The sequence below is a fragment of the Myotis lucifugus genome, unplaced genomic scaffold (assembly GCF_000147115.1).
Source record: "Myotis lucifugus unplaced genomic scaffold, Myoluc2.0 scaffold_176, whole genome shotgun sequence".
Lineage (NCBI taxonomy): Eukaryota > Metazoa > Chordata > Mammalia > Chiroptera > Vespertilionidae > Myotis > Myotis lucifugus.
The window spans coordinates 1,249,754-1,277,624 of NW_005871224.1; the positions used below are offsets into that span (position 1 = coordinate 1,249,754).

The window sequence follows — 27,871 nt, forward strand, 5'->3', positions numbered from 1 at the left end:
GTGGGAGATGTTTTGGGCCCGCCACCTTCACTAGCAATTTCCAACAGCACCCTCACCCTCAAGCTGCCTATGGTTGCCAATCACCATATTTCCTGGTGCATAAAACCCTACAGCAGTGACTCCCAAATGAGGGAGACATTTTGGGTTGTCATAGTTTTGGGGTGTGTGTGTGACTGGCATCTAGAGGGTGAAGGCCAGAAATGCTGCTCAATATCTGACACGCACAGGACATCCCACGACAGAGAATTATCTGGTCCAAACGTCTGTTGGGCCAACACTGAGAAATAGTAAATTCTACTCAGACATCCAGTTGCAAACTGTAAATCTGTCTCAATGTAGTAATATTATAGTAACTGAAAGCATGATCACAAGAATCACATGAGCTCAATGAAGATAGGTACCCAGCAATGTTCTGGTCATAATAGAGTTAAATGTAAAGTAATGAGGAATAACTCACATTAGCTTCTGTCAGCTATGTTGGATTTGGCTAAATTGGATGTGAAACGATGTAATCTTTGCTGCAGTATTTTATTGTTCTGTTGTGTGGCCACACACCATCACTAGGAGGCAGTAGCATTACTTGCTCATTCACTCTGGCCACTTGGCCTTCGATGTTCATAAAGCAAATACATTGGAAGGAGGAAACTTTTTGGATACATATTTCTTGTAGCGGGGAGTAGAAATCCATATACACGTCTATATATAAAATACTTCTCGTTCCAGGTTTACCGCTAAAGGTAAAATGAAAATCCATGTGATTATGTACATAGGTCTGATCCCTTAAAATGATGGCTTGCAAACTTTTGTGGTCAGCAAAATAACCTGAAAGGTTTATAAAATTTAGATTCTGGGTCATGACCTTAGAGATTTAGCAGGTCTAGAATCTGCATTTTCACAAGTATTCCATCTGTACCCTCAACGGTTTGACACACACACACACACACACACACACACACACCTTAGGAGTGTAATGTGTGGGACACACCCTCTTCTGCGTTGTGTTCCGTGACAACCATACAGTAATCTGTAATAATTATGATTTTCTTGATTTATTCTTTAGTGTTAAACCAAATAATTAGCATTTATAAATAAATTCGTTTCTATTGTAAAATCACTGCTTAAATTCTGCAAATTAGTTAGTGTTTTCTTGTCTGGGAAGCTCTTTATCTGTCCCTCAGTTCTAAATGATAGCTTTGCTGGGTAGAGTAATCTTGGATGTAGGTCTTGCTTTTCATAACTTTGAATATTTCTTGCCAATCTCTTCAGACCTGCAAAGTTTCTGTTAGAAATCAGTTGAAAGTCCTATGGGAGGTCCCTTGTAGGTAACTAACCACTTTTGTCTTGCTGCTTTTAAGATTCTCTCTTTGTCATTAACCTTTGGCATTTTAATTGTGTGTCTTGATGTGGGCCTCTTTGGGTTCATCTTGTTTGGGACTCTGCACTTCCTGGACTTGTATGGCCTATTTCCTTCACCAGATTAGGGGAGGTTTTTGTCATTTTTTCACATAGGTTTCAATTCCTTGTTTTCTCTCTTCTTTTTTTGGTACTCCCATGATGCAATTGTTGGTCTGCTTGAAATTGTCCCAGAAGGTCTTTATACTATCCTCACTTTTTTGGATTTCTTTTTTGCTGTTCTGATTGGATGTTTTCTGTTTCTTTGTCTTCCAAATCTCTGATTTGATCCCCTGTTTCATCTACTCTACTGTAATGTATTTTTCTTTTCAGTTAGTGTATTCTTCATTTCTGACTGGTTCTTTTTATGTTTTCTAGTTCTGTTTTTATGTTTCTACCTCTATGTTTTAGTTTTTACAAGTTCATCTACTCTTCCCCTAAGTTCCTTGAGCATCCTATAACCAGTGTTTTGAACTCTATATCTGGTAGATTCCTTGTCTTCATTTTGTTTAGTTCTTTTTCTGGAGTTTTGTTCTGTTCTTTTATTTGGGACACATTTCTTTGTCTCCTCATTTTGGCAGCCTTCCTGTGTTTGTTTCTATGTATTAGGTAGAGCTGCTATGTCTGCTGGGCTTGGTAAAGTGGTCTTATATAGTGGGTGTTCTGTAGGGTCCAGTGACATAGCTTCCCTGATCACCTGAGCTGGGCACTCCATGTGTGCCACTACCCCATGTGGGCCCTCCTGTTGTAGTTGAGCCTTGATTGCTGTTGGCACCTCAATGGGAGGGATTTATCCCCAGGTTAATTGGCTGTGAGGAATGGCTGTGACCATCCTGATGGATCAGCTGTGCAGTGGCCAACATCATGGAGCAGGACTTATTTCAGTGGGGTTCTGGTGCCTGCTAAGTTTTCCCCTTGAGAATGTCCCTTATGGAGGAGATTGGGTGGTGTTTCAATGTGTCCTGAAGCTGTCCACTGGGTGTGCTATCTTTGAGGCCTCCCAGGAAGTCAGTTGCCACTTGTGCCCTGCACTGGACCACATGGCATGAGCTACAACGCAACCAGCAGGTGGCTGCTACTTGTGTTGGGCTTGGAGGTCCCCAGCAGAGGCCAAGCTATGAACAAAGGCCAGCTGCTGTTAGTGCTGGACCCGAGGCCACTTAGTGAGATGTACATGGCATGTGAAGGCCAGATACTTTTTTTTTTTTTTTAGATATTTTAGAAACATCCAAGTATGAGCCAAGATGGGCTGTTTATATGGAAAAGCCATTGGAAATGGCTTGGGTTGGACCCAGAGTTGGGTGGGGCAGGATCTCAGGGAATCACCAGGGCAGGTGAACAGTGATAACCAAGTTGATGGAGACTCAGATATGGCACCTGCCTGCTGGCTCTGTTGGGGGAGGGCTCAGCAAAGAAACAATGGCCTCTGCCAGCACTTCTGCCTGGGATAAAGCTGCCCCTCCAGCTCTTGCTTCAATGCCAGACAACTCAGTTCCTCCTCATGTGTCCTTGGTGCCCCAATGCTGGAGCTCAGAGTGAATGAGTCCAAGTAAGTTTGAGCCAACCATTTAAGAGGTACTGCCTGGGACTCCAGAAGCCCTCTATTCACTTAGCCACAATCCCTGCTGTTTTTTATAGCCAGAAGTCATGGGGACATCTCTTTCTGGTGCTGGGGGGAGGGACTGGTGTGGGGCTGGGACCCCTCGCTCCTCAGGAGGGACCTTTTTATCCATGATATTCCTGTAGATTTTTGTCTGGTGTGGAACCAGTTCTCCTACCAGTCTCGATGTGCCTACTTCTTTGTATCCTTAGTTGTAGGACTTCTTTTCTATTAGATTTCAGATGGTTCCCTGCTGGTTTTTATAGCCAGAAGTCATGGGGACATCTCTTTCTGGTGCTGGGGGGAGGGACTGGTGTGGGTCTGGGACCCCTCACTCCTCAGGAGGGACCTTTTTATCCAAGATATTCCTGTAGATTTTTGTCTGATGTGGAACCAGTTCTCCTACCAGTCTCGATGTGGCTACTTCTTTGTATCCTTAGTTGTAGGACTTCTTTTCTGTTAGATTTCAGATGGTTCTGAATGATGGTTTTTCTGTGGTTTAGTTGTAATTTTGATGTCGTTGTGGGAGAATTTGAGTACCGTGGAACAATCTGAGGCAATTGAAGGGTGGGGGGTTGGCTGTATATTTCCAAGCATGTATGCCACCTGATTTCCTTTTAATAAATTCCTTTCCTGTTTAAATCAACTGCAGTCACTGTTGCTTGCAACTAAGAACCCTAATCCTAAATTTGGGATGAGCACCAAGCACTGTAATGTGGAATTGGCCCAGCGGAGGTGGCAGAGCAGAGGGCATTCTAGGCCCTTGCATTGCTATTGTAAAACATTTGGTTTACACCAAGGTTTGGCTAATGTTTTCTGTAAAGAGCCAGATAGTAAATATTTTAAGCTTAGTGGTCCATATGGTTTCTTTTGCAACTACTCAACTCTGCCTTTGAAAGTAGCCAGGAACAATATGTAAATTAGTGGGTGCGGCTGTGTGCCAATAATGTTTACAAAATCAGGTAGTGGGCTGATTTGGCCCACAGGTCATAGGTTAACCTTGATTTAAATTGCCACCTACTTTGCCCTGGCTGATGTGGCTCAGTTGGTTGGGCATCATCTCGCGCACCAAAACATTGCTGGTTTGATTCTGGGTCAGGGCACAAGCCTGGGTTGTGGGCTCAGTCCCCTGTAGGGAGCATGTAGGAGGCAGCCAATTGATGTTTTGCTCTCACATCAGTGTTTCTCTCTCTCTCCCTCCCTTCCTCTCTCTCTAAAAGTCAATAAAAAAATCTTTAAAAAAATAAAAAATAAATTTCCACTTATTTTACCCACCATATATCTGTGGATGTTATAGTGGTAGAAGAAGTTGTAGAAACACATTGAGATGCTGACATGTTCATCTTCTTAGAGCCCTCAGTAAACTCCTACAAGAAAAAGTCAATCTTGGGGCAAACATGGTCCATCTAACGGCAAAATGGAAAAAAAATGGTTTTACTGAGATTCTTTCTGCCTGAAGCCTACAATTTAAAATAGATGGAGAATCTCCAAGGACTTGGAGATTTGCAGGGATGGGCAAGGCAAGTTCTAAACCAGAGGTAGACTTTCATACTCCAGGATAAGTCATGCTAGGCCACAAATATTTGGTAGATGAAAAAGATAATTTCCCTAATGGAATAAATATAAAACTGAGTGGGCTGGAGTGACTACCACCCACCTGCCAAATGGACAAAAACCCAGAAACAAAGAATATGGGCAGTGGCCCCCAGAAGGTTTAGTTTGCAACCCCTGTGTGGAGACAAGGAAACATGGGTTCCTTAGATAGGTAGCTTTAACTGCTTTTGGCATTCCTTAGATAAAAATGAAAGATCTCTCCATTCTCTCTTTTTCTGGCTGATTTTTTTTCCCAGTGGGGTGTGTAATACAGATAGTCTGATTTTCATCATCACCCAAACCTTTAAAGCAGAAGTCTTCATTAAATACAAACTAAAGAACAGGCTGGCTAGAAATATCAGGGGGAGCATTTTGCATAGTATATCATTGTCTAACCACTATGTCCTACACCTGAAACTGTGGCAGGATAGTAAAAAGCTAGGGAAATTCCTTGACAAGTATTATAAGGGAAACAGTGGCAGAATAATCAAACAAGGCCAAACAATTTGAGCAGTTTACAGCCAGCTAATGAATGACAATGTTTTCTCTTCCCTAACCAAGGACACTTAGGAACAAATGGTTTCCACATTCCAGACCGTCTGGGGGGCAGAACAGCCTCTGTCCCATCCCTCTTCTATGATGTTCTTTGAAAATAAAACTAACCAGGAAATAACTCCTGATACCTATCTACGCACCTTTGGATGAGTCAACATATTGAAGGTCACACCTGAAGAGCTAATGAATATTCTGCTAAGACCTCTTCCGAAACCTTCCCTAGGATTCCCACTGGCCAGAGAAAGCTATAAAGCCTCAAGACAAAGGATCCATGGCATGCTCTTGCCAGAGCACCCCCACACCTTGTAGCTCTGCTTTCTTTTTCCTAAACTCTATGGGTCCTCATGAGACTTGCCACCAGGGGAGCAGTGGGCAGCGGCAGCTCATCCCAGGCTTACTCCCTGAACCTGTCTCCAAGGCCCCCATTTTCTCTGACTTTCCCAGTGAGCTCACTTCATTTACTGTGACCTATTTCTCAGTGAGCCAAAGCAGCCCTACCTCGGCTCTCTCCTTGCTCCTTCTACCCAAAGCCCCTTCTTTGTTCCACTGTCCCCAGCTTGAATAAACGTGCTCTCAAAATCACCTGGACTTGCCCTAACCAGTTTGGCTCAGTGGATAGAGCGTCGGCCTGCAGACTGAAGAGTCCCAGGTTCGATTCCAGTCAAGGGCATGTACCTTGGTTGCGGGCACATCCCCAGTAGGGGGTGTGCAGGAGGCAGCTCATTGATGTTTCTCTCTCATCAATGTTTCCAACTCTCTATCACTCTCCCTTTCTCTCTGTAAAAAATCAATAAAATATATATTTTAAAAAATCACCTGGACTTGTGTTGCACAATCCTTCCTGCACAAAGTCAAGAACCCACACACTACTGGTCAGGCCTAGACAGACCCCCTCTGGGCCCAGACCCCACCCAGTAACAAAACTAGTACAAAATAATACTGAATGTAAGCCATACTGAAAAAAAGAAAAAGGAAGAGAAAGGACTGGCTACATATTTTGTGGAAACCATTGCAAAATGAGAATGTGGGGCTGTTTGCTGAAATATCATTACGAAGTTTAAGATGGTGTTAGCAGATCGTTAACCCAGTATGGATCCTTCTGGAAGCCCAGGTCCTGGGCAGTTGCGGTTGGTTCATCCAGGCAAAGGTGGTGGGAGTCTGTCCTATGACGAACTGTCAGGCACCAACTGCTGGCTGTAAAAACCACACTTTCATCTTGATGAGAAATCAAATGACCGCCTGCCACTCGACATGGCAGCATTCTAACCTAGACGCTGGCACGCATGGGCACATTCGAGGCTGTGGCTCTGGGCGATTTGGTTTTAAACTTTATTTTTCATGTACAGTTTCAGATTATACAAAACATAGAAAATGTACTATTTTAAAGGCACATTAAGGAGAAAGTATCTAATACCCTAAAATCACATTTGTCCACAAACCAAGGTTCAGACTTAACCTCTAGGCCTTCCCCTGCATTTTCTCATCACCACCGCGCCCCCAATATACAAAACTGCCCAATGCGCTGTATTGTAAGTAGCCTTTCAACGATTAGCAAGTTTAGTCATTCCCCACCCAGGCAGGTTTTAAATGATGCTACAGCTTCTATCTAAGCTACTATGTTTAGTGTGTTTACATACAGGCTTGGGGGTCCAGGTGTCCTCGGCATCAGTTAATACAGGACCTCAGCCTGTCAATTAGGGATGCACACAGGCCACCAACCTGCCGCAGAGGATGGAGGACTGGGGGGAGGTCTCCAATTCTCCCGCGTTCAGGTATAAATATATACATTCACTCAGAGCTACACATCAATTTTCCAAACTCACTTGACAGAGACCCAAAGTAATTTTAATGCGAATAACAAAACGAGTTAGTCTGTCTCCATCCATAGCCCCCCCCCCCCCATGAAAGAATTACAGTACTGTATAAAAATGTCCTAACATGCGCAAACTACAGTTCCTTCAAATACAGTTGTTACCAATAATATATTTGGTCCTAATTTTTGCTTCCTGGATGTCTGTTAGTTTCCTTTGTTGTTGATGTTCTTGAGTAACTGCTCATAAGCACCGAGTGAGGGCTGACTCTGCCTACAGGTAAGAAATGTGGGTATTTTCTCCCTGACACCATCACCTCGTTCCCAGCTCCGCAATGCAGGGCAGGCAGCTCTCATGAGTCACAAAACCTTGGCATCGCGATGGATGTGGATGCTAAGTGCTGTACAGTAGCGGCAACCAGCCAGGAAAATCCATGGGGGTCATTTCAGATTCTCACGCACCCCTCAAGTTTTGGAGAAGGAAATTCGTGCATTGCCCGGGGATGAGGCTTACCAGATTCCTGGTTCTGAGGGCTGCTGGTTTGTTTCCACGCGGCCACCAGGAAACTAGAGAAAAGCCACCTGGCTGGGAAGCTGGGGGCACTGTAGACCCATCTTCCTCCAGAGGCTCCTGTAGCATCTTCCAAACCCCAAGCGTGTGGCTGCTCCGACCCACCCCACGCCTGAGTTTTCCAGGAGGTGGCACCCTGTCCTGTCCCTGGCCCGATGTCACCCTGCACTGTGCTGGTGGCCTCTCTGTGGGGAGGGTGCCCTGCCTCAGGGAGGATGCCTGGATTTGCTCGCCCCTGTGTTTTCAAAGCCTCACACCCTGCCTGGAACATAGCAGGCACGGAGTACTCGGTGGAAAATGAACAATGAATGAATGAACAGATGGACAGAAAAACCCAATCCTGCACTGAAAAGGAGTCCACGGTGGCCCCAAAGCTACTCAACACAGAGCTGGGCTGATGGCAGATCGCTGCCACTCAGCAGGTCAAGTGCAGAAGCATTTAAGCAGCACCAGTGCCGAGACGCGGCCAACAGGTTGCACTGGCCCAGGCATGCCTCCCCAGAAGCACGCTCAGCACCAGAGGGAAAGGACTGAGGCCCACGAAGAGCTCATTCAATGGGGCACGCCCCAGGGTCAGGCCATTGCCGCACACCTCACACCTCGTGGTGCTTTTACACCTAAGGACAGACTCCCCAAAGCCGCATTTCTCAGTGTAGTCTCGGAATTGTCTGGAACACCCACCCACCTAGACCCTGACAAGGCAGATTCCCCCGAGTGGCACTCGCGCCCTTAAGTCTGAGAACCACAGCAGACTGGGTTCCTGTCACTGCTTCATTGGCTCTCAGGGCCCTGGGATGCTCCACAGAACTAAACGTCCTCTTGATGGAATAGACAATGCTGCACAATAAATGCCAGCTGCATAGGTGAGTGAGCGATGTTGAGGGTGATCTCCATGCCTCCAGGGGCATTTAAAGATAGGCAGGCACGAAGCAGGTTCCCTCCCACCCACTGGCCTCGCTTTTCAATCCTTGGTTGTGGTCTTTGCAGCCTTCATCACAGTTTTTAATTAGTTTTCCTAATTGGTTTTTAATTCATCTCCTTGGATGATGAGCCCCAGAAGGAGAAATGATCACCCAGCCTTATGCTGATGAATGAATGAATGAATGAATGAATGGGTAAATGAATGGATGGTGGATGGGTCCTCTGAGGCTCCAGAAATGTAGTAGAGGCCAACCAGCTTCGAAGGCAGGTCAGGAAGAGAAGGGAGAGGCCTTCTGACTTAGGGCTATAAGGAGGCTGTGGCCCCCCGCCCCCGAGGGTGGCTGGCTAGTGGGGTGTGGGCCTGGAGGTCGGGTGGTCCAGATGAAAGTAGCTGTGGCAGGAACAGGGAAGAATCAAGAGCTGATGGAGGCCAGGGCTTTGGTCTGCAGTGGGGTCTAGACCCACCTCCCAGAGATATGATGAGAGCTTTAACGTTTGTGAGGCAGTTCTGCTCCCCGGGTTCTGGGAGGTGGCCCTCAACTTTAAGGCACATAAGCATCACGGAGGAGCTTGATAGCAATGCAGGCTTCTGGGCCCCACCCCGGAAGACTGGGATTTTGTAGGTCTGGGGGTGGGTACCCGATAGTCTGCATTTTACAAGGTGTACTAGGGATCACAAGATGAAAGTCTTTGCCTCAGGGTGAGCCCACTCCCCCTCCCCCCAGGCAAGCAGGTGACGTCGCCTGCAAGCTTAGGTGGCACCTTCAGGACCTAGCCCGTTATAGGCAGTTAGGGCCGTGGTCTGGCACAGGCAGAACACCAGGGTCCATACCTGTTTCTCACATGGAACTTGGCTGAATACCTGAGGAGGTTTCATCTCTCACCTGGCCGCCCCTCACCCCACCTTCCACCACTAACACCCAGAGACTCGGGAAAGGGAAGCTGAGATGAGGAGGAATGGTGTGGCCCAAACCTAGGGGGAGATGTCCCCCGAGACCTGGCTTTCTCAGCCTCTTGTCCTCACATCACATCCCCGTGGTAAGGAAACATCCTGCTGAACATTTTAGGGTTTGAGCATGGCTGGATTTCTGGCTTTGTCTTGTTGGGACTTTCCGACGGCGGGAGTTCTGAATTCCAGCCTTCACAGTCTGTTCTCTGATCTCAAGAATGCAAAAACTCTTCTCTTTTTTCTTTGGCTTTTAAAGGAAACAATATGTTTGCTAGAAAAACCACAAAAAAACAAAACAAAACAAAAAAACGGATTATATACAAAACGGTTATCTGGATGTCGACTCTGTACTGCGTGAGAGCGACCGAGCGCCGGTGTCTATTTGCGCTTCCTCAGGATCAGGTACATGAGGCCGCTGATGAAGGTGAAGGCGAAGGCCACCCAGGCCAGGATGAAGGAGTAGCCGTACGTGCCTTCTGCGGTCAGAATATAGACATGCCAGTTGTTGTTGTGAATGTCTTGGCGTCGGTCTGTGTAAATGGAAGCTGCAATCATGACACACAGGCCTGGGAGAAGAAAAGTGAAGATACCAATAAATCACGGGCCACAGCGTGTCCCAGGCCCCTGAGGGGACTATTAGAGACCAACTTAAGCTTTTATTATTATAGGAGTTTGTTTTAGTCTATTGGAATGATAACGAATATTTTGACTATTGCTGCCTCCCCTGTCACCATTTTGCTGCCCATTCTTGCTAGCTGAACCCAATTTTTATTTTTTTAAATATATGTTTATTGATTTCAGAGAGGAAGGTAGAAGGAGAGAGAGATAGAAACATCAATGATGAGAGAGAAGCATTGATCAGCGGCCTCCTGCACGCCCCCCACTGGGGATCGAGAGCTCGTGCCTTGAATGGGAATCAAATCGTGACCTCCTGGTTCATGGGTCGACACTCAACCACTGAGCCATGCTGGCCAGGCTGAAGCCAATTTTATTTGGGCAGCCGTGTGCCCCGCCCAGAAGATAAGACATCATGTATCTAAACCAGGGGTGAGCTGGACAGTAAATAGTTCAGGCTTTGCAGGCTCTGTACAATGTCTGTCCCCCACTACTCAACTCTGTACTTCCCCTTGCATACTACTTTAGTCTGTCAGGTTGGGAGGGAATGGCCGGAGCTGTGGCAGCCTTTTGGGGGCCATGAGAGGGTTATCACTGACACTCTGAGGATGATGGCATAGAAGGATGAGAGGTGTGGGGGTTGGGGATACTGCTGCTGAGCTGCCGGACCAACTCTGGCACCTTCCACCTCCTATTTGTTATATTAAAAAAGTAAAGGTCTTTGTGGCTGAAGTCATTGTTAATTGGAATTTTCTCTTACTTGCAGCCAAAGGCAACTTGATTGAATCACAGACATGAATGCTAGGATGAGGTTAAGCACGCTGGTTTTCCTTGCGGGACCTATAGGCTCCCTTGGCCAGCTAGGACTGTCCATCAGGGTGCCAGCCCTTCTCTAACTGGGGGTTGAGTGTATGACAATCTCTGCCGATCAGACTGTTGTTCCTGGAGGCTTGAATCTAGGGAAAAGCCACACTGTCTTCTGATTCACACGGATTCTGCCAGCATCTCGCTGAAGTGACTGCCCATCAGTTCCTGCTGCCTGGATCCTCTATCCGAGACCTGGTGTCCAGCTTTGCCTTTGAATCGTGTGAGCTGCCCCGGCATCCGGCTCTTACGTAAGTTATTAGAGCGTCTGTTGCTCACACCTGAACGTCACTGACTGATATGGCGTCCAAACCTGGCAGGCTTGGGGCAGAAGAGGGAGGGGCAGGTCCTCGGGCCAGAAAATGGTCAAAGGAGTTGTTGTGGACGGCAAAGGGGTGTATGTGACTTTTGTATCAAGGTAACCAGTTTTGACTAAATGGCCTTCAGAGACCAACAGTCACATGGAGACAATAACAGAAATTAAACTTGAATGGGAAACTCCCCAACTCCCTCTCTGCATGTTACGTGTCGAGATTCAATGGCCTTTAATGGTGCGAGTAGTGGGGTGTCCATGCCTCTCACTGCGAGATACAAAGAAAGTAAAGGAAGAGGCAGAGCAGACACCCCCTCACGGGTGCCCTTAGGCAAGTTGTATTGCTTCTCTCGGCCTCACTGGGTCTGGGTCTCTGCTCTCAAGTGCTGGGCTCATGGATGAGAACACACATCCCCAGGTTCTAACCAACAGGTCAAGATGGGCCTTTGGGGTCTGCACTTTAGACAGGTCCCCAGAGGGATCCTGGTGGACTTGGGGCTCAGGGACCAAGAGACCCTCCAGGGTCTTTTATGATCGAAATGCTCTCATCTCTGCCTGCACCCTGGCTTGTCAGGTAAGGTGCCTGAGAGAAGGATGCTGTATGACCAGCCATCCTGCTATGCCCAGGACTGAGGGGTTTCCTGGGATGCAGGACTCAGTTTTAAAACTGAGACAGCCCAGCCGGAGTGGCTCAGTTGGTTGAGTATTGTCCTGTGCACTGAAAGGTTGCCGGTTCAATTCCTGATCAGGGTACATGCCTGGGTTATGGGTTTGATTCCCAGTCAGAGAGCATGTGGAAGGCAATCAATCAATGTTTCTCTCTCACATCGATGTTCCTCTCTCTCTCTCTTCCTCAGCATGTCTTCAGGTGAGAATTAAAAAAACAAAAAGTAAAACTGAAACAGTTGCAGGCACACAGATCACCCTGGTGTGTGGTGATGTGCCTGGGGCTATGCTGAGGGCACGGCAGGTCTGGACTCACTCTGGGCTGCAGAGAATGAAGTCGGGGAGACAGACAGGTGGCTGGAAGGAGGTGGGAGCTAGCACCAGGCAGCAGGCGGTCTCTGAAGTACAGAGTTCTCATCCTCCTCAAGCCACCCGCTGTCCCCGATTGGAAAGTACAGTGGAAGGCGGGGGGCTTCCAGTTTTTGTCATCAGAAAGCTTTAACTCTCTACTGAGGAACAGTAACAAACCCTCATGTGGTGGCACAGGCTTCTACCCCGGCTTCTAAAACTCACAAGTAGGGCAAAGTGTTCTGAGACACCTTTTTTCTCTAAGTCCCTTCAGGATTGAGACTGTGTCTTGTTCATCTCTGTATCTCCAGGAGCCCCCACGGGCCCAAAGCAGGTGCGCCTAACACCAACCAGCCAAAAAAAATGACAAAAAGCCAGTTGGTGGCTCCCCACCAGCTTGGGAAAAAGACCCCCAAATCCTAGCAGGCTTACAACACCTATGAGTCTGGTTCAGCTCACGCCAGGCCTCCCACCCCCAGTCTCTACACTCCAGCCGCACTGGCCAGCTAAGTCTCTTCTATCACAGGGCTTTGGTCATGCTGTTCCCTCTGCCTGACACACTGTTCCTTCCCCTCTGTACCAACAGAGCACATTCTGCAGCAGCTTCTACTCACCCTACAGATTCCAGCTCAGGAAGGATGCCCGCCCTGACCCCCTAACTAAATCCAAACTCCAAAATATGAAACGTCCCACGGAGGCACCGGGGCACAGCTGCCAACCTCTCCTTTCCGAGTCCTCACCTGCCACACTCCTGGCTGGGAAGCGGTGTGTGTGTGTGTGTGTGTGTGTGTGTGTGTGCCGATCCCAGGAAGCCTGCCGTTTTACTTACATGACATGAGCTGGATGATGGAGGTTAAAACAAACCTCTCTCCCTGCTTGAGGCGGAAGAGCTGGAGCAAGAAGATCAGGAAGGCGATGCAGCAGAGAATGGTGGAGAGGATCATGCTGGCCTGGACCGCCTGCATCGTGGAGTAATCTGTGGGAAAGGACAAGAGCGCGGGACTGAGGACCGCAGGCGGCCTGGGCCCGGGGCGTAGGGATAGTGCCAGCTCCCGAGTCGGGGGACGAGATTAAAGTGCAGGGAGCATAGTGTGAGCACAGGGCAGTCAAGGAGTCTTCCCTTCCCCCGCCTCCCTCTAGTGTCCACTTGTGCACTTGACCCGAGATCCCGTGTCCTTGTCTGGAAAACGGAGAACCACCACCTGCTGGGCATTCTTCCTAGCCTGGGTCGCTGCTCCCACATCTGTGGCTCTCGGATGGGGGAGTATTTAAAAGCACAAGTCGCCAGGTTCCAAGCTGGCAGATTCTGATTCAAGGGCTCAGAGGGGACAGGTCAGTCTGTGTGTCTGTACTTTAGTGAGACCTCTGGAGGCATTCTCGGGGACGTGGGGCTCTGAGGACTGAGTGAGCTTCTGAAAGTACATTTAAGAGAGTGAACCTTGTGCTCGCTCCTTAGGAAAAGGAAAGCAAAGTTGTTTCAGATCGGCCTGAGAGTGTAGGTGTGAGCAATCGGGGTACGGGGGAGCTTGAGCGAGACAGGAGCCAGTCTGGGGGAGGGCACCGCATGGGGAAGGACACAGCTGGAGCACTGCACCGAAGGTGTACAGAGGGGTCGAGTGCAGGGACTGGAGCCGCCTTCGTGGACCTCAGTTTGCTCACCTGTGAAGTGGGGATAATAATAGCTCCCGCCTCAGCAGGCTGGGAGAGTGGGGTGAACTCATCCATGGAAGGATTTTAGGGGGTGCCCCCCTAAAGGGAGTGCTATGTAAGGGCTGATGTTATCACCAGGACACAGGTAAGATGGTTGAGGGGACAGTGCCCAGAGCTGCAGAGGAAAATCTAAGGAAAACCTTCCCTTTTTTTTTTTTTTGCAATCTTGCCTAATAAATGACTAGAGGGAGGCACAACGTTAAGTTCTTAATGACACGTGGTCCAGCTGCGTGTGAAGATCCGCCAGAGAGCATGGAGCCCCTCCCCCACTGGTTACAGTGAGGAACGAACCCTCATCCCCTCCCCCAACCCCACATGATCGCATCCTAGGAAGTCCAAGAACAGGCAGAGGGAAGGACAGTGGCAGAAGTGGTTGCCCTCGGGGCAGGGGGTGCTGGGAACTGAGCTAAGAGGGGCCCGAGGGAGCCCTCCGGGGGACAGAATGTTCTTCTTGCCTCAGCTGGTGGTTACAAGGGTGCATACATAATTGTCAAAGCTCTGAATTGAGACCTTAAGGAGTCTACGTCTTCTCGCTTGTAAATGATAGCTCCGCTCTGTTCTGAAAACATCCGGGAGGCTACACCGAGATGAACTCCATCAGAATCTCTGGTGGTGTTGGGACCCGGCCTGGAGGGGGTGCCACCTTCAATGTGACCCTCTCTTTCTGCTCTCTGCCACGTGGGGACACGAGAACCAGGCTGTCTGCAAGCCAGCACGAGTGCCTGTTCTCACCAGACACCTGACCTGCCCGCGCCTGTGAGATATAAATGTCTGTTGTCCAAGCCGCGCACCCGGCCCATGGTTACACACTGCCCGGATGTAGGCAGACCATGGCTGTCGGAAAGGACAGAGGGTTTCTCAGTGTTGGGGGGGTGGGTGGGTGCAGAAGGTAGCGCTGGTGGCCGATGAGCTCAGTGTAGGTGGAGGCCAAACAGTGCACGGACCAACGACACTCACCCGATGCGAGGGGTGCTCACTGTGCTCTTGTTTAAATGTGTCTACGGAGCTCGGGGAGCTCTCCACCTGGCCCGTTAGCACGTGTGTAGCACCGCTAATATCTGGGTTTAGTGGTGGTTTTGCTTTTAACAAGGAAAGAACCGGAAACAGTCTCGGGACCTTCAAGAGGCAGATGCATCTGGTGAGGGTTTAATAACATTTGATTTTCAATGTAGCATTTTAAACAAAATTTCCTTCCTTATGGCAAGTGATTCCAGGTGAGCATTTCTGTAGGGACGTAAAGTCCCCTTTAAAATAAATGGATGCAGGAAACCGTGAGCAGTTTAAAGGAGGGTCGGCAGGCTTTTCTGTGAAGACTTTGGCCTGGTGGCCATATAGTGCCTTGTTACATTTTTGTCTTTGTGTTTTGTTTTGTTTTTTTGTCTTAACAACTCTTTAAAAATGTAAAAACCGTTCTTAGCTCATTGGACTGAATTTGGCTGGTAGTTTGCCAACCCCTGTTATTTTAAGGAAAAGTAACAGGGAACTAAATAATTCCACGTAGAAGATGTGGAACGCAAATAATAGAGACTTGGAAACATTGCCACGGAGCGCAGCCAGCTCGCCCAGCTGACCACGCACACTGACAGCCGGGGCTGCAGCGCGCAGGGGAGAATGGCTGTTTCCCGGGTCAGGGGTTAGGGTGGCAGATAAACGCACCGAGGGGGAGGGGTGTGGCAGGGACCACGTGATGGGGTTTAGAGCACAGGCTTCAGCCTCCATCACTTCAAGACTGGAATCCTGGCTCCATCGTTTAGTCCTGGATGTGTAACCTTGGGTTTCCGCCCTGTGCCTCAGTTTCCCTACCTTAAAACAGGGCCAATGGTCCCCGGGGACAGGGCTATGAAATTGCTTAGGTAAAGGACTTAGCCCTGTGCCTCGCAGTAAACCTTCAGCAAATGATGCCTTCTACTGGTACTTCGCTGCTTGTGTTATGAATGGTGATATTGTCACTGACGGAATGGTGAGACTTTAGGAATCAGTGAACAGGGTCCCTTGCTCCCTGAATAGGATTGACAGATTTGGTAAACAAATACACACACAAAAACACACAGGATGCCCATTAAATATGAATGTCAGATAAACAACACATAATTTTTTTAGTATAAGCATGTCCCATGTTAATATTTGGGACATACTTAAATTATTTATGGTTATCTGAGATGCCAAATTTAACGGGGCGTCCAGTATTTTATCAGGATGCCCTCTTGCATCAGTTCTAGGACAGAACACAGAGCCATCCTCTCCAGAGTGGAGGAGAGTAGCAGCCGGCATGTGTTTAAGTGGGATGCTCTGCATTTGCAAAGCCCTGTGGTACTTCGGCTCATGCACAGAGGCAGGCAGGACAGGTGCAGCACTACTACCTCCATTTACAGCTGAGGATACTGCTGTTCTGATGACCTGTCCACTCAGATGACCTGTCCCAAGGCAAGGTGACACAGCTCACAAAGGAGCCAGCTATTGAGATGCTGGGAAGTGGCACAGATGTCAGATACAGTCTCTGAGCCTACGGAGAGGGGAGGCTTGGATAAGTGAGAAGGGGGGAAAGATTCTAGATAAGGGCTGACGCGGAGAAAGTGTGAGGAAGGGAAGCTCTGTTTGGCCAAGACACAGAGATGGGTGGACCCAATGTAGGGGGGGCTGGTGCGCCCTCCAGACTCCGGCTTCTCCACCCCCTCCTGTCTCCAGCTGCCATTGTCCCTGCTGGACCCCCAGCTGGACCCCTCCCATCATGCTGGGTGGCGGAGAGGGTGAGGAGTCAGAGGGTGGGGAAGCGGCCTCTTTCTCATCAATGCTTCCCTATCAGCTGCAACTCACAGGCAAAGTTGTCGTCGATGTCTGTACAGTTGGTGCTGTTGACTGTGAAGCAGACTTTCCAGACATCTGCAAAAAATCCGTCTCCTACCCACCAGGCCTGTAACACAAAAGGGAAACACAGGGAAAGGCTGATGGTTAATGATGAAAACACAGACTTCTGGTGGGTGGGAGGCACGGGGTGAATGGGCGTTTGGGATCGGTGCTTCTCAGTGTGCGGTGTGCGTGCGGGTCACCGGGGGAGCTGGTTAACGTGCAGATTCTGATTCGAGAGGCCGGCGGTGGGGCTGAGATCCAGGCTCAGGTGATGCACCCAGGTGACGTCCACCTGGTCTGAGTAAAGGACAGGATGGTCCAGGCCCTCCCGAGGTGGAGGAGAGGAGACCAGGCTCAGTTGGTGGAATAAACAGTGGTAAATTCCACCAGGGCTACAGGGGTGAAGGCAGAAGGGAGCGAGAAAATGATGAAACTGGTCGGGGAAGGGGGAGCCTGTTATGGATGAAATGATCAGGCGAGACTCTCCTGTCTTCAGTCCAAACACTTTCATTTCTCTCCTGCTTCTGCTGTCTCCACCCCCCAGAAGACAGGACTCTCCCCCCCTGTCCACCCAGTCACAGACATTCACTGCGTGCCCTGCTACAGAGCCAAGCACAATTCCTAACCCATGAGCAACCCGTGACTCACTGACTGGCAAGAATGCCCATCTGTGTCTGCCCTGTGAGCGCCACAGTCATGTGCATACGCAGGAGCGTTCCCTGGGACTGAGGGGCGCTGTGGCCGATGGCTTTTCTGCCCCTCGTGTCTGTCTATTCTGTTCACTAAGTCTGCGACCATTTCAGAACCCCAGAGGACCAGGTGCAAGACACAGAAAAAGGAGATTCTAAAAGAACATTCACTACCATTTATTTCACCAAGCGCGGGCCCTCAGGCTAACGGCAAGTAAAATACTTTAACTCCCGGCATCACTGTGATCCCTGCCCTACCCACTCACGGCTGTTCTTCAGGAACCTGCAAGAAGCCAAACCTGATCACTGCATTTATCTGCCCTTACAGGATCCAAGGCCAGATCTGTAATGGTTCCAATCCCAGCTCTGCCACTTACTGCAGTGTAAACTCCAGCAGGGACCTTAACTGCCCCGAGACCCAGTTCCCTCACCATAAAACAGGGCTAGGAGAGGGCCTATCTTGTAAACTTGAGGTGAGGATCAACTGAGATGATGCACATAAAAGGGACTAGCCCAGGGCTTGGCCGGCGTGAGCACACGCTAAGTGACAGGAGGTGTGATGCTCTATGTTACTACTGTTATGACGATTAGTCATCAGGCAGAGCTGATGGCCACTTGTAAGGTGCATTTTTTTAGCTGTGTGAGCAGTGTTTCTGACTCGAAATGTCTCTGCAGTCTGAAATGATCAGGATTGAAGCCAGACCTTTGGATCGAGGTGTGGGCCACAGGGGACCTTTGGTAAAAAGCTTCATTTCCAGCTGGCAGGGATATTAATCTATGCCAATAGATTGTTTGCCAAATGCATTCCTGCCATATGGCTGAGAGCTGGACACTACAGGAAAAGAGTTCAATTTTTCACGGGAGCACGGGCAGAGCCAGAGAGTCCCAAGCCTGGGCTCTGCTGGGAGGGCAAGGCCAGGGGGGCCAGCAACAAGGGCTTCTGTCAGTCAGGAGATGTCAGAAGCGAGAGGGGCAGAGATCCCCTGGGATGGGTCACCTGGGAGCTAGGGCAGTGGTCCTCCACCGAGGATGATTTTGCCCCCCATCAGATATTTGGCAACGTCCGAAGACATTTCTGGTTGTCACAAGTAGGGGTAGGAGTGCTGCTGGCATCTAGTGGGTAGAGACCAGGGACGTGGCTAACCCTCCTACAGTGCAACAAAGAATGATCCAGCCCAAAATGATTGGTCAACCTAGTGCCAAGGTTGAGTCATTGACCTCAGGAGGCTGAATTGAAGACGAGTGACCAAAGGACTTCCTACAACCAAAGCTTTGTGGGGGAATCAGAGATGAGAGGACCAAGGTCCCGGCCCACCTAAATGTGGATGCTTCAGACCCCAACACTTAGGCCAGAGCCCTCAGGCCCAGGCTCAGGAGGTGGGCATGCCTTGGTGGGCAGAACAACCCCAATTGTAATCACCTTGGGGAATTCTTTTATATATATATAAAAGAATATATATATATATAATTGATTTTTTTACAGAGAGGAAGGGAGAGGGATAGAGAGTTAGAAACATTGATGAGAGAGAAACATCGATCAGCTGCCTCCTTCACACCACCTACTGGGGATGTGTCCACAACCAAGGTACATGCCCTTGACCGGAATCGAGGCCAGAGCCCTCAGGCCCAGGCTCAGGAGGTGGGCAGGACAACCCCAATTGTAATCACCTTGGGGAGTTCTTTAATCCTACTGTTGACTGCAGGACCCAGGGGCTCTGGGATGGTCATAAGGTAAAGGAACTTACATTGTCGATGGTGGCGATGAAGAGCAAGGCGGCGGAGGTGATGTGGAAGATGATGATGAAAGCCAGGAGCACCAACATTTTCACAGGGCACGGTAGGGCGAGGGGTTGTGTTGAAAGCCCAGAGAGAGCAGGAGATGTGCTAAAGAGGGTGTGAGAAATTGGAATTTGTCAACGACAACATTAAAATGAAAAACAAGCAACTTTTAATGGGGTTTAAGAAAATAAAAAACAGCTCTTCCTGTCTTTCCTTGCCTGCATATTTTATCAGACAAAGTCTAGAGCTTTCTTTTCAAAGCTGTTCTTTGTTGCATCCAGACACTGAATATTCCTTGTGGAGGATTTGGGGTGAGGACCAAATAGAATCTCTACTTCAGAAAAGCATCCCACCTCTTCAGTGGCCTGCCAGGGGCACTGAGGCCAGCAGGAGGGGCTGTGTGGGGGCTTAAATGCTGTCTGAATCTCCCTCCCACCAGGCAATGCTCTGGGGATATCACAGCACGGGAGGAAGCTCACCCTCTGAGTTGAGTATTCATTATCACAGTCCCTGCTGTGTAACAAAGCAAAGGTGGTCATGATACACAAATATTTCCTAGTGATCTGACCGTTTATAAAATTAACCCTCACTCAAACACCCTTCCTCTTAATACCTATTCTCATTTGAACAACATCCGACCACTAAATGTAAATACAACATGTGGCAGACAGCTGCCATTCATTTTTTCTCCCTCGGGGCACTGGGAGACTGAATTTCCCAGACTCCCTTGCAGTTAGGTTGGACCTCGTGACTAATTCTGGCCAATGGGCTGTAAGCAACACTGGGGGTGTCATTTCCGGTCTGAAGCATTTCCGTATTCAGAAACAGGTGTGAGTTCTCCATGCTCCCTCCCCCTGATGACATAGCTGGATGGTGCAGCCACACACACCGAAATAGAATCGTTAAAAGAGCCTTTTCCTGATACCAACGCTCCCACCCAGAGAGTTGCACTGTGCCAAACCCTCCATCCTTTCTCTGTCAGCTCTCCCCTCGGTGCTCACTCTCACTCCCTTAGTCCCTGACCAAGGCCGCCCTTTGAGACCCAGGACCTTTAACAATGAGCCAGGAGCTGTGTGGCTGCAGGGCTCAGCCTGGGTGGCCCCAGCTGCGACTCTGCATCATCATTTGGAAGAACCCAGTGAACCAGCTCAGAGATTCTTCCAATTCTTTTAAAAAGGACAAACCCCCCTTTGTTTAGGCCTGCGTCACTCTTAGTCACTTGTAGCTGCCATCGTATGCTGCCTGCAAAGAGATGCGTTTCTGATCCTCGAAATAAAGGAAAAGACAAAAAAGGCTCCTGCACCACAGATATTACTTTAATGCCAGCTGGAATGCAAAATGCCAGCCTCATCAGGCAGGGCCACAAACTTCAGGGTGATAATGGCTTTACACATTGTCCAGCTCAGATGTCACAAATGCCTGTGGACACATAATTAAGACTTTCTGGAAAAGGAAAAGAAAGGCTTTAACTCAGTCTTCCCCAAAGTGTGGAATTCATGTTACAAGGCATGATTTTGGATGGTGCACTGATATGGTATCAAATAACAATGAACCATGTAGGGGAGAAAGTCCTCATCGAAATGGTCTGAGTCCACCAAGGAGAAAAGACACAGTTTGGTGCTAGCCTGTCTCTAACATGTGCCATTTTTTTAAAAAACAACAACAATAAGCAGAACTTTGGGCAAGCCATAGTGTGTAGCTAGAATTAACAATGTTGCTTTGATATTATAATGTTTATTTTAAGGTTCTCTTTTTTTAATGTATTGATTGATTTTAAAGAAAGAGGACAGGAGGGAAGGAAGGAAAAAGGGAGGAAGAGAGAGAATGAGAGAGAGATTGAGATTGATGTATTGTTCCACTTTTTATGCATTCATTGTGTGATGCTTGTATGTGCCCTGACCGGGGATCGAACCCACAAAGTTGGTGTATCTGGACGATGCTTTAACCAACTGAGCTACTGGGTCAGGGCTAAGGTTCTCTCTTTTTACAGAAATATCATATATAGTAGAGATATAAAATCTCATTAAAACAACTTTATTGAAATTTTAAAAGAGTCATTTAAAAAATATATTATGTACATAAAAGGACAGGTGGTCTTCAGTGTTAGCAAAAATCCTGGGGGTGGTTCTCAGAGCCTAGTGTCTGGGATGCGTGGCTTTAACACCTGAGAGTGGTTTCAGTTGGATCCCAGACATTAGGAATAAGCTCCTGCACAGAAAAGGGTAAGTGTTTACAAGGGGTCAAGTCAGGTCTTGAGCCCAGTGTAAGGCGAAGGCCTTGGGGAATACAAGGGTGGCTAGAGATTGGTTTGAATTGTTTGACATCCGGGAAAACTGGAAATAGAGAAGTACTCTCCCATGATGACACCTGGAATTCAGATCTAGTGACCTCACCAGAGCTTTGGAGGAAATTATTCATAAGTAGAGGAGATCCCTTGAATCTTTAAAAGGGACTAGAAATGACTCTTTACTCCTACATCTTTTTTCTTTTCTTAAAATATATTTTATTGGTTTTTTACAGAGAGGAAGGGAGAGGGATAGAGAGTTAGAAACATTGATGAGAGAGAAACAACGATCAGCTGCCTCCTGCACACTCCCTACTGGGGATGTGCCCACAACCAAGGTACATGCCCTTGACCAGAATCGAACCTAGGACCCTTCAGTCATCAGGCCGATGCTCTATCCACTGAGCCAAACCGGTTAGGGCTACTCCTACATCTTTAAATCAAAATAAGTCTCCCTATTCCTTTCCTACTGGCAGCCACTCTCCCCAGTTTCCTATGACCCCTTCCAGAGATAGTATCTGTTAGGTGGGAACACTTACTCCCCACTTCTCTTGCTTCCCTGTAGAGCAGCGGTTCTCAACCTGTGGGTCGCGACCCCTTTGGATGTCGAACGACCCTTTCACAGGGGTCACCTAAGACCATCGGAAAACACATATATAACTACATATTGTTTTTGTGATTAATCACTATGCTTTAATTATGTTCAATTTGTAACAATGAAAATACATCCTGCATATCAGATATTTACATTACGATTCATAACAGTAGCAAAATTACAGTTATGAAGTAGCAACGAAAATAATTTTATGGTTGGGGGTCACCACAACATGAGGAACTGTATTAAAGGGTCGCGGCATCAGGAAGGTTGAGAACCACTGCGAGGGAGATGCACCAGAGTAACATTTCTGGCCTCCTCCGCTTCTGATTGGAGGAGACATCCAGTGTTCACTTTTGGGGTTGGTGGAGCCTAGCCATGAAGGGGCCACTGTGTATCATCAAGGGGCCACTGTGAATGGCGATGTCCTTCTGAGCTTCCAGAGTCCCAATGTCCCTTGGCTGGAGGGGCTCCAGGGCCAGTGGAGGACAGGGGTGTGGAGCTGAGAGCTACAGCAAGCTCAGTTGGCCACAGTCTGAGCTAAGTCAACCCAGCCTTTCTCACCTGCTCATATCCCCCGGAGATCATTCTTTTCCATATGAGTCCACCTCCTTCTTGGGTAGACTGCCTGGTGTTCCGTCCGTTGTAGGCTATGCCACAATGGACTCCACTAGCTCCCTATCCAGGCCCATTTCATTCATTTCCAGCCTTTTGCTACTCCAGGCTATACTGCCAGTGAACATTTCTGAACTTACTTCTTTGCTTGGACAGATTCTTAAACGTGGAGATGCTGGGTCAAAGGATATGAATATTTAATTTATTGCATTTTAATTTGTATTCATTAAAATCTGATTTACTGCAAAGCATACTAGGAACTGTTAGTGCTGTGTCAGCCTTGATCTTCAGAGGGTCTTCAGGGGGTAGAAAGTATTGGACCAACTCCTACGGATGGCCTGGGTGGGTGGACAAGCCTTGGTTTCCTATCTTTGACTTATTAACACCCCTACTTCCCCTGGAAGTATAATTCTGCCGCTACAGTCCAGCCTCTGCATCCCCACGGCTCTTCCTAGCGGCGCTCAATCCTTCCCACAACACACACCCGTGTTTTACTCCTGGGCAGGGACTCGGTGGGCCCTCTCGGGAGATACTGAAGGACAGACAAATCCCTGGGCTGGGTGTTGGATGAAGGCTGGCCCACCAAACCCAGGATGGCATCACATTTATGCTTCCCATGCACAGAAACTTATTTTCCCTTAAAAAAAAAAAAGTCATATTGACCCCTTGTCACCCTGCCCTGTGTCTTTGCAGGACACAGTGCTCTGAGCGCCCTCTCCCTGCCACCCCCACTGGCTTTCCCTCACATTGTCTAGGTCTCAACTCAAGCAGCCCCTCCTCAGAGCAGTGTCCCCGATCACCCACGCCCTCCAGCACTGTCTATCCCCCATCATTATCTATCCCAGTGGTTCTCAACCTTCTGGCCCTTTAAATACAGTTCCTCATGTTGTGACCCAACCATAAAATTATTTTCGTTGCTACTTCATAACTGTAATGTTGCTACTGTTATGAATCGTAATGTAAATATCTGATATGCAGGATGGTCTTAGGCGACCCCTGTGAAAGGATCGTTCGACCGCCAAAGGGGTCACGACCCACAGGTTGAGAACCGCTGATCTATCCCATCCCAGCATCACCTACACCATCCCTTGGTTTATTTTCTTCAGAAAACTTTCAGTCTCAAAGAATCTTATTTGTTCACTTGTCTATTATCCCTCCCTCTGTCCCCTGCTGTGCCCGGTGCACAGAAGCTGTCATTTTCCATCTGGGGAAATGGAGAATTGTAAAGACCCTTGACAAACTCAGCGCTCTGATTGTCCAGAGACAGGAACTGGGAGGCCATGACTGGCTCCAGTCCCACAGTGAAACGGGACCAAGGCCAGGACTGGGGGGTCTCCTGGCCCCTCTCCAGTTTCCCTTCCAACCTCGATGGGAGACCCCTCAAGGGCGCATGACAATCTTTCAACAGTCAACGACCATTCCCAAGTCTCTGTCACTCTCAAGCACAGCATTCACCTGGCAGGTCAAACCATGTCTGTTTTCTTTTGGTGCCGAGCAGGGTGTGGTAAGAGGCCACCTGGGTTTGGGCGTTTACCTGTCCGAAGGTGGGAGGCCGCACCAGATGAGCTTCTCCAGTCCCTATCTGGAAATCAGAGTCTTACGATTGGCAGAACTTCTCTTTTTTTTTTTTTTTTTAAAAAAAATGCTTTGATCTACATAGTCCATGGGCTGATTAAGAATAAAAAGGATAATGGAACCAAAAGGCATATGATGAAAAACCGCAGCCTTCTGCCCCACCCCAGTCCTGATCCCTGGAAACACTTAACCTTTTTGGCTGTCTTTCCCTCCGTGGTTCTATATTTCCAAACAATACTCATGCACTTCTATTTCTAGGTTCATCTACTGTAAACATCACTGACTTCCTGCCTAGAGGAGAGTTTCCTCACCGTCATCCCAATACAGTCTTGCTGGAAGCTAATTCCAGCAGGGCACAATAAGATGCAAGAAGTCCTCAACAGGATGATGGGCTTCTATATTCAGCAGGGCTGATTCATATTACCTGCTGCTGGATTAGCTGAAAGCATTTCCCCAAACCTGAAGATCTGCATATACTATTGCCTGCTGGAGGGCAGTTCCCCCAACCTGACAATGCCTACTGTATACCAGGCCTTACCTTTGATATGTATATCTGCTTTGCTTTAGGGCAATTTGTGTTAATAAAGGGTGAGGGGTCCAGAGATTCAGAGAACTTGGTTACTGAAGCTAGGTCTCCTCTGGCTCCCCAAAATGCCTTCCAAGTTTATATGTCTAGTCTCTTTATTAATTTACACGCAGCCCCTTCTCCAGATTCCTGAACCCTTCTAGATGCTGAGAAACACCCGGCACAGTCTTGTCATCCTCACATCAGTAAGTGTCATTCGCATTATGACCATGTCGGCTGTTCGCTGCAGAGCCAAATAGTGTACCATGGTTGCATTCTTCTTAAAAAACTCTTCTTTTCTCTAGCTAGTTCCCTGTTCTCTCTCTCTGTGGCTCCATCTATTATCCTCATTTCTTCCATATTTTTTATCATCCCAAGTCTCCTATGGCAGAACCCCAGATGCTGGGCAAACGCACGGTTTCACTTGCAAGCCTGTGGTTAGACTCATCTTTCCCAGGGCACTTGACCCAGCCAGGCCCTCTCTAACTCCGTCCTCCTCTGCTCTCCGCCATGTGCAACCTCAGCAGCTGCTGCTGCCACAGAACAAGTAGGACAAGCATTCTCCAGAGAAGACTAGCAGATTCGCCCATAACTGTGGCCAGGGCACAGGATGCTGGCATAACCCCAAGAGATAAAGGAGATAAAGCACGTCCCTGGGGAGGGGATGCCCAAGAGGACTCATCCCACACGAAACGAGGCTGCTTCTGATGAAAGGTCGAGCTGCAGTTTACACAGCCTGTCTTGTGCTGGATCTTCACGTCAACTCTGTGAAGCTGGCAGAGTGAGGTATCATTATCCCCATTTTACAGATGACAGACTGAGGCTGACAAAGGCTTCAGGTGACTTGCCAACGTTTGCAAAGCCGGGATGCCAATCTATGGTTTTCCAACTCCAAATCCAGGACACTTTTCTATGACCCTCTTCCCTGCCCACGTGCTTAGGGCCTAATGAAAGTCACATGGTGGCCTAGTTAAAATCAGGTGAGAGGACAGGCAGCCTCATTTTTGTTTCTGTTCCTTTGGCTGGATTTACCTCGAGCTTTGCACCAGGCAGGAGAGATCTGGGAGGGCCCATTAGCTAAAATTGGGATATGACTGGGCTAATTAAGAAAGGGCTTGACGAAGAAGGATGTTTTAGTCTTCATTTGGACTAAAAATAGAGCTTCCTGCCTTTTTAAACCTATTGGCTCACTGGCCAAACTGACGCATGTGTTGTCTTTATTAGTCTACTCAGAGATTGGTTTGAATTCTGGCTCTTTAGTCACTGAAAGGATTCATTCTGACATGAGAGAATGGACTACATTCTGTTTCCTAAATTTATTACAACACACCCTCTCTCCACCCAGAAACTCAGGTGATCTGGCGGAGCACTGTACCTGGACTCCCCAACCTCGGTTTAGGTGCATTGTAGGAACCATGGAAAAGGGTCTTCAGACTGAATGCCTACCGTTGTATACAATACCCATAAAATAACCACAGAAAATAGTACAGAACACAGGGTATTAGAAATTATTATTTAATTTTTTTCTTAAAATGAGAATCAGTAATCAGAACAGGAGCAGCAAATGGGCTTCCGCTTCCTTTGGGCATGGGACTGGGATGAGCAGGGGTGAGAAGGAGGAGGAGAAGGAGGAGGAGGAGGAGGAGGAGCAGGAGGAGGAGGAGGAGGAGAGGCACTGGGAGATGTAGGTGGGACCATGGAAATTCTGCACACAGAATGGAGTATTTGTGGCTCTGTGAATGTCAAGTTCTAAAGCGATGGTTGACAGTACTCCCCAGAAATGTCCATCTAGATCTCAGATAGCAAACAGGATACACCAAGAATTGCTACTACCTTGCTGCCTCCTAAGTAGAGGTGCTGTCCTACTATGCCGTGGTCCAATGTTTGCTTGAAGTGTGTGTGTGTGTGTATGTGTGTGTGTGTTGCACATCTAGCCTTGGCTGTGGAGAAAATTCTGCTGGTGACCCAAAGGCCCTCCATCCGACTTGATTTACTGCTGATGGTCTTACAGGGAGAGAGAAGGCCACAGGCCTGCCACTGGCAGTGTAGGGGTCCCCTCCTCTAGTCCCTTCATAGAAACCAAATCTCCCCAGCAGAGGCTCAGCCCTGCCTGCTGGTGCTAACAGGAAGCTGCTCTGGCACCCGCTCTCTTTCGTGCAAGGGAACAAGAGTGAGCCAGCTGCCTTCCCAAGGGGAGAGAACACACTGTTAAAGCAACCACTCGGCCCCCCGATTCTATTCCCACCCTTGGGAGTTCTTCCCACAATTCACACTACGGCCCATTCTCAGCCTGAGTGGAGCCTTTTCCAGGAACTGTAGGCAAAAGGACAACTCTGGAGCCTTTCAAACAGACCTGAGAAGTTGGGCATCTGGAGGTCAGGGCCATTGCCCCCAGCCCAGAAGTGCTCCGTCCACAGCTCCCGGTTCAAAAGGCCAGGGAAGCTCTGGGCCCATCCTGGGGGAGGTCGGCTGGTCAGCGGCTGCCCAGGCCACACAGCCAAGGGGACTCCCAGGCCCACTCTGGAGCTGGCAGTTCAACCCCCAGCTGGCTGGAACCTCGGCCCCTCCCACCGCCCACAGCACTCGGAGGGGACAGTGGCTTTGGCCTCTGTTTCAGGAAGACAGAGGTCAGCTCAGCCTCCTACCCTGCTATCTAGACAGCAGCCAGCCCAAAATATCCAGACGCCCGAGATGCCCTAGGGATGGCGGAAGCCCCTTTGCCCTGGGTTGGCCGGCTTTGTGCTCACTGTGGCTGGGGTTTCTGGGCACCAAGACAACTCTTGGCTCCGTCCAGAAATGACAAGAGGCAGGACACTGGGATTTGGCAGTGCTTCAGGGCAGAAGCCACAGAGAATGGTTCTGCCTGCTCAGCCCTGGCCCTCTCAGCCACTGAAATAATAATAACACAACATCAACAACAGTGGTGGCCAACATTTATTGCCTCATGTGTGCCAGGCACTATTCTAAGCTCTCCACATGGATTAACTTATTCATTCCTCGGGAAAACACTATGAT

The 27,871-nt window shown here is 48.6% G+C and overlaps 1 protein-coding gene across 1 annotated transcript in view; it reads right to left on the reverse strand.

The window, feature by feature from the left end:
• Positions 1-6,453: 6,453 nt before the first annotated feature.
• Positions 6,454-27,871, reverse strand: part of EMP2 (epithelial membrane protein 2) — a 34,536-nt gene continuing 13,118 nt past the window's right edge. Inside the window, exons 2-5 of the mRNA XM_006096330.3 lie at positions 19,189-19,327; positions 16,722-16,818; positions 13,027-13,173; positions 6,454-9,957 (exon numbers count right to left, since the gene is read on the reverse strand). Of these exons, the coding sequence (XP_006096392.1) occupies positions 9,770-9,957; positions 13,027-13,173; positions 16,722-16,818; positions 19,189-19,266 (510 nt within the window). The 5' untranslated portion in view covers positions 19,267-19,327 and the 3' untranslated portion in view covers positions 6,454-9,769. The remainder of the gene's footprint in view (positions 9,958-13,026; positions 13,174-16,721; positions 16,819-19,188; positions 19,328-27,871) is intronic.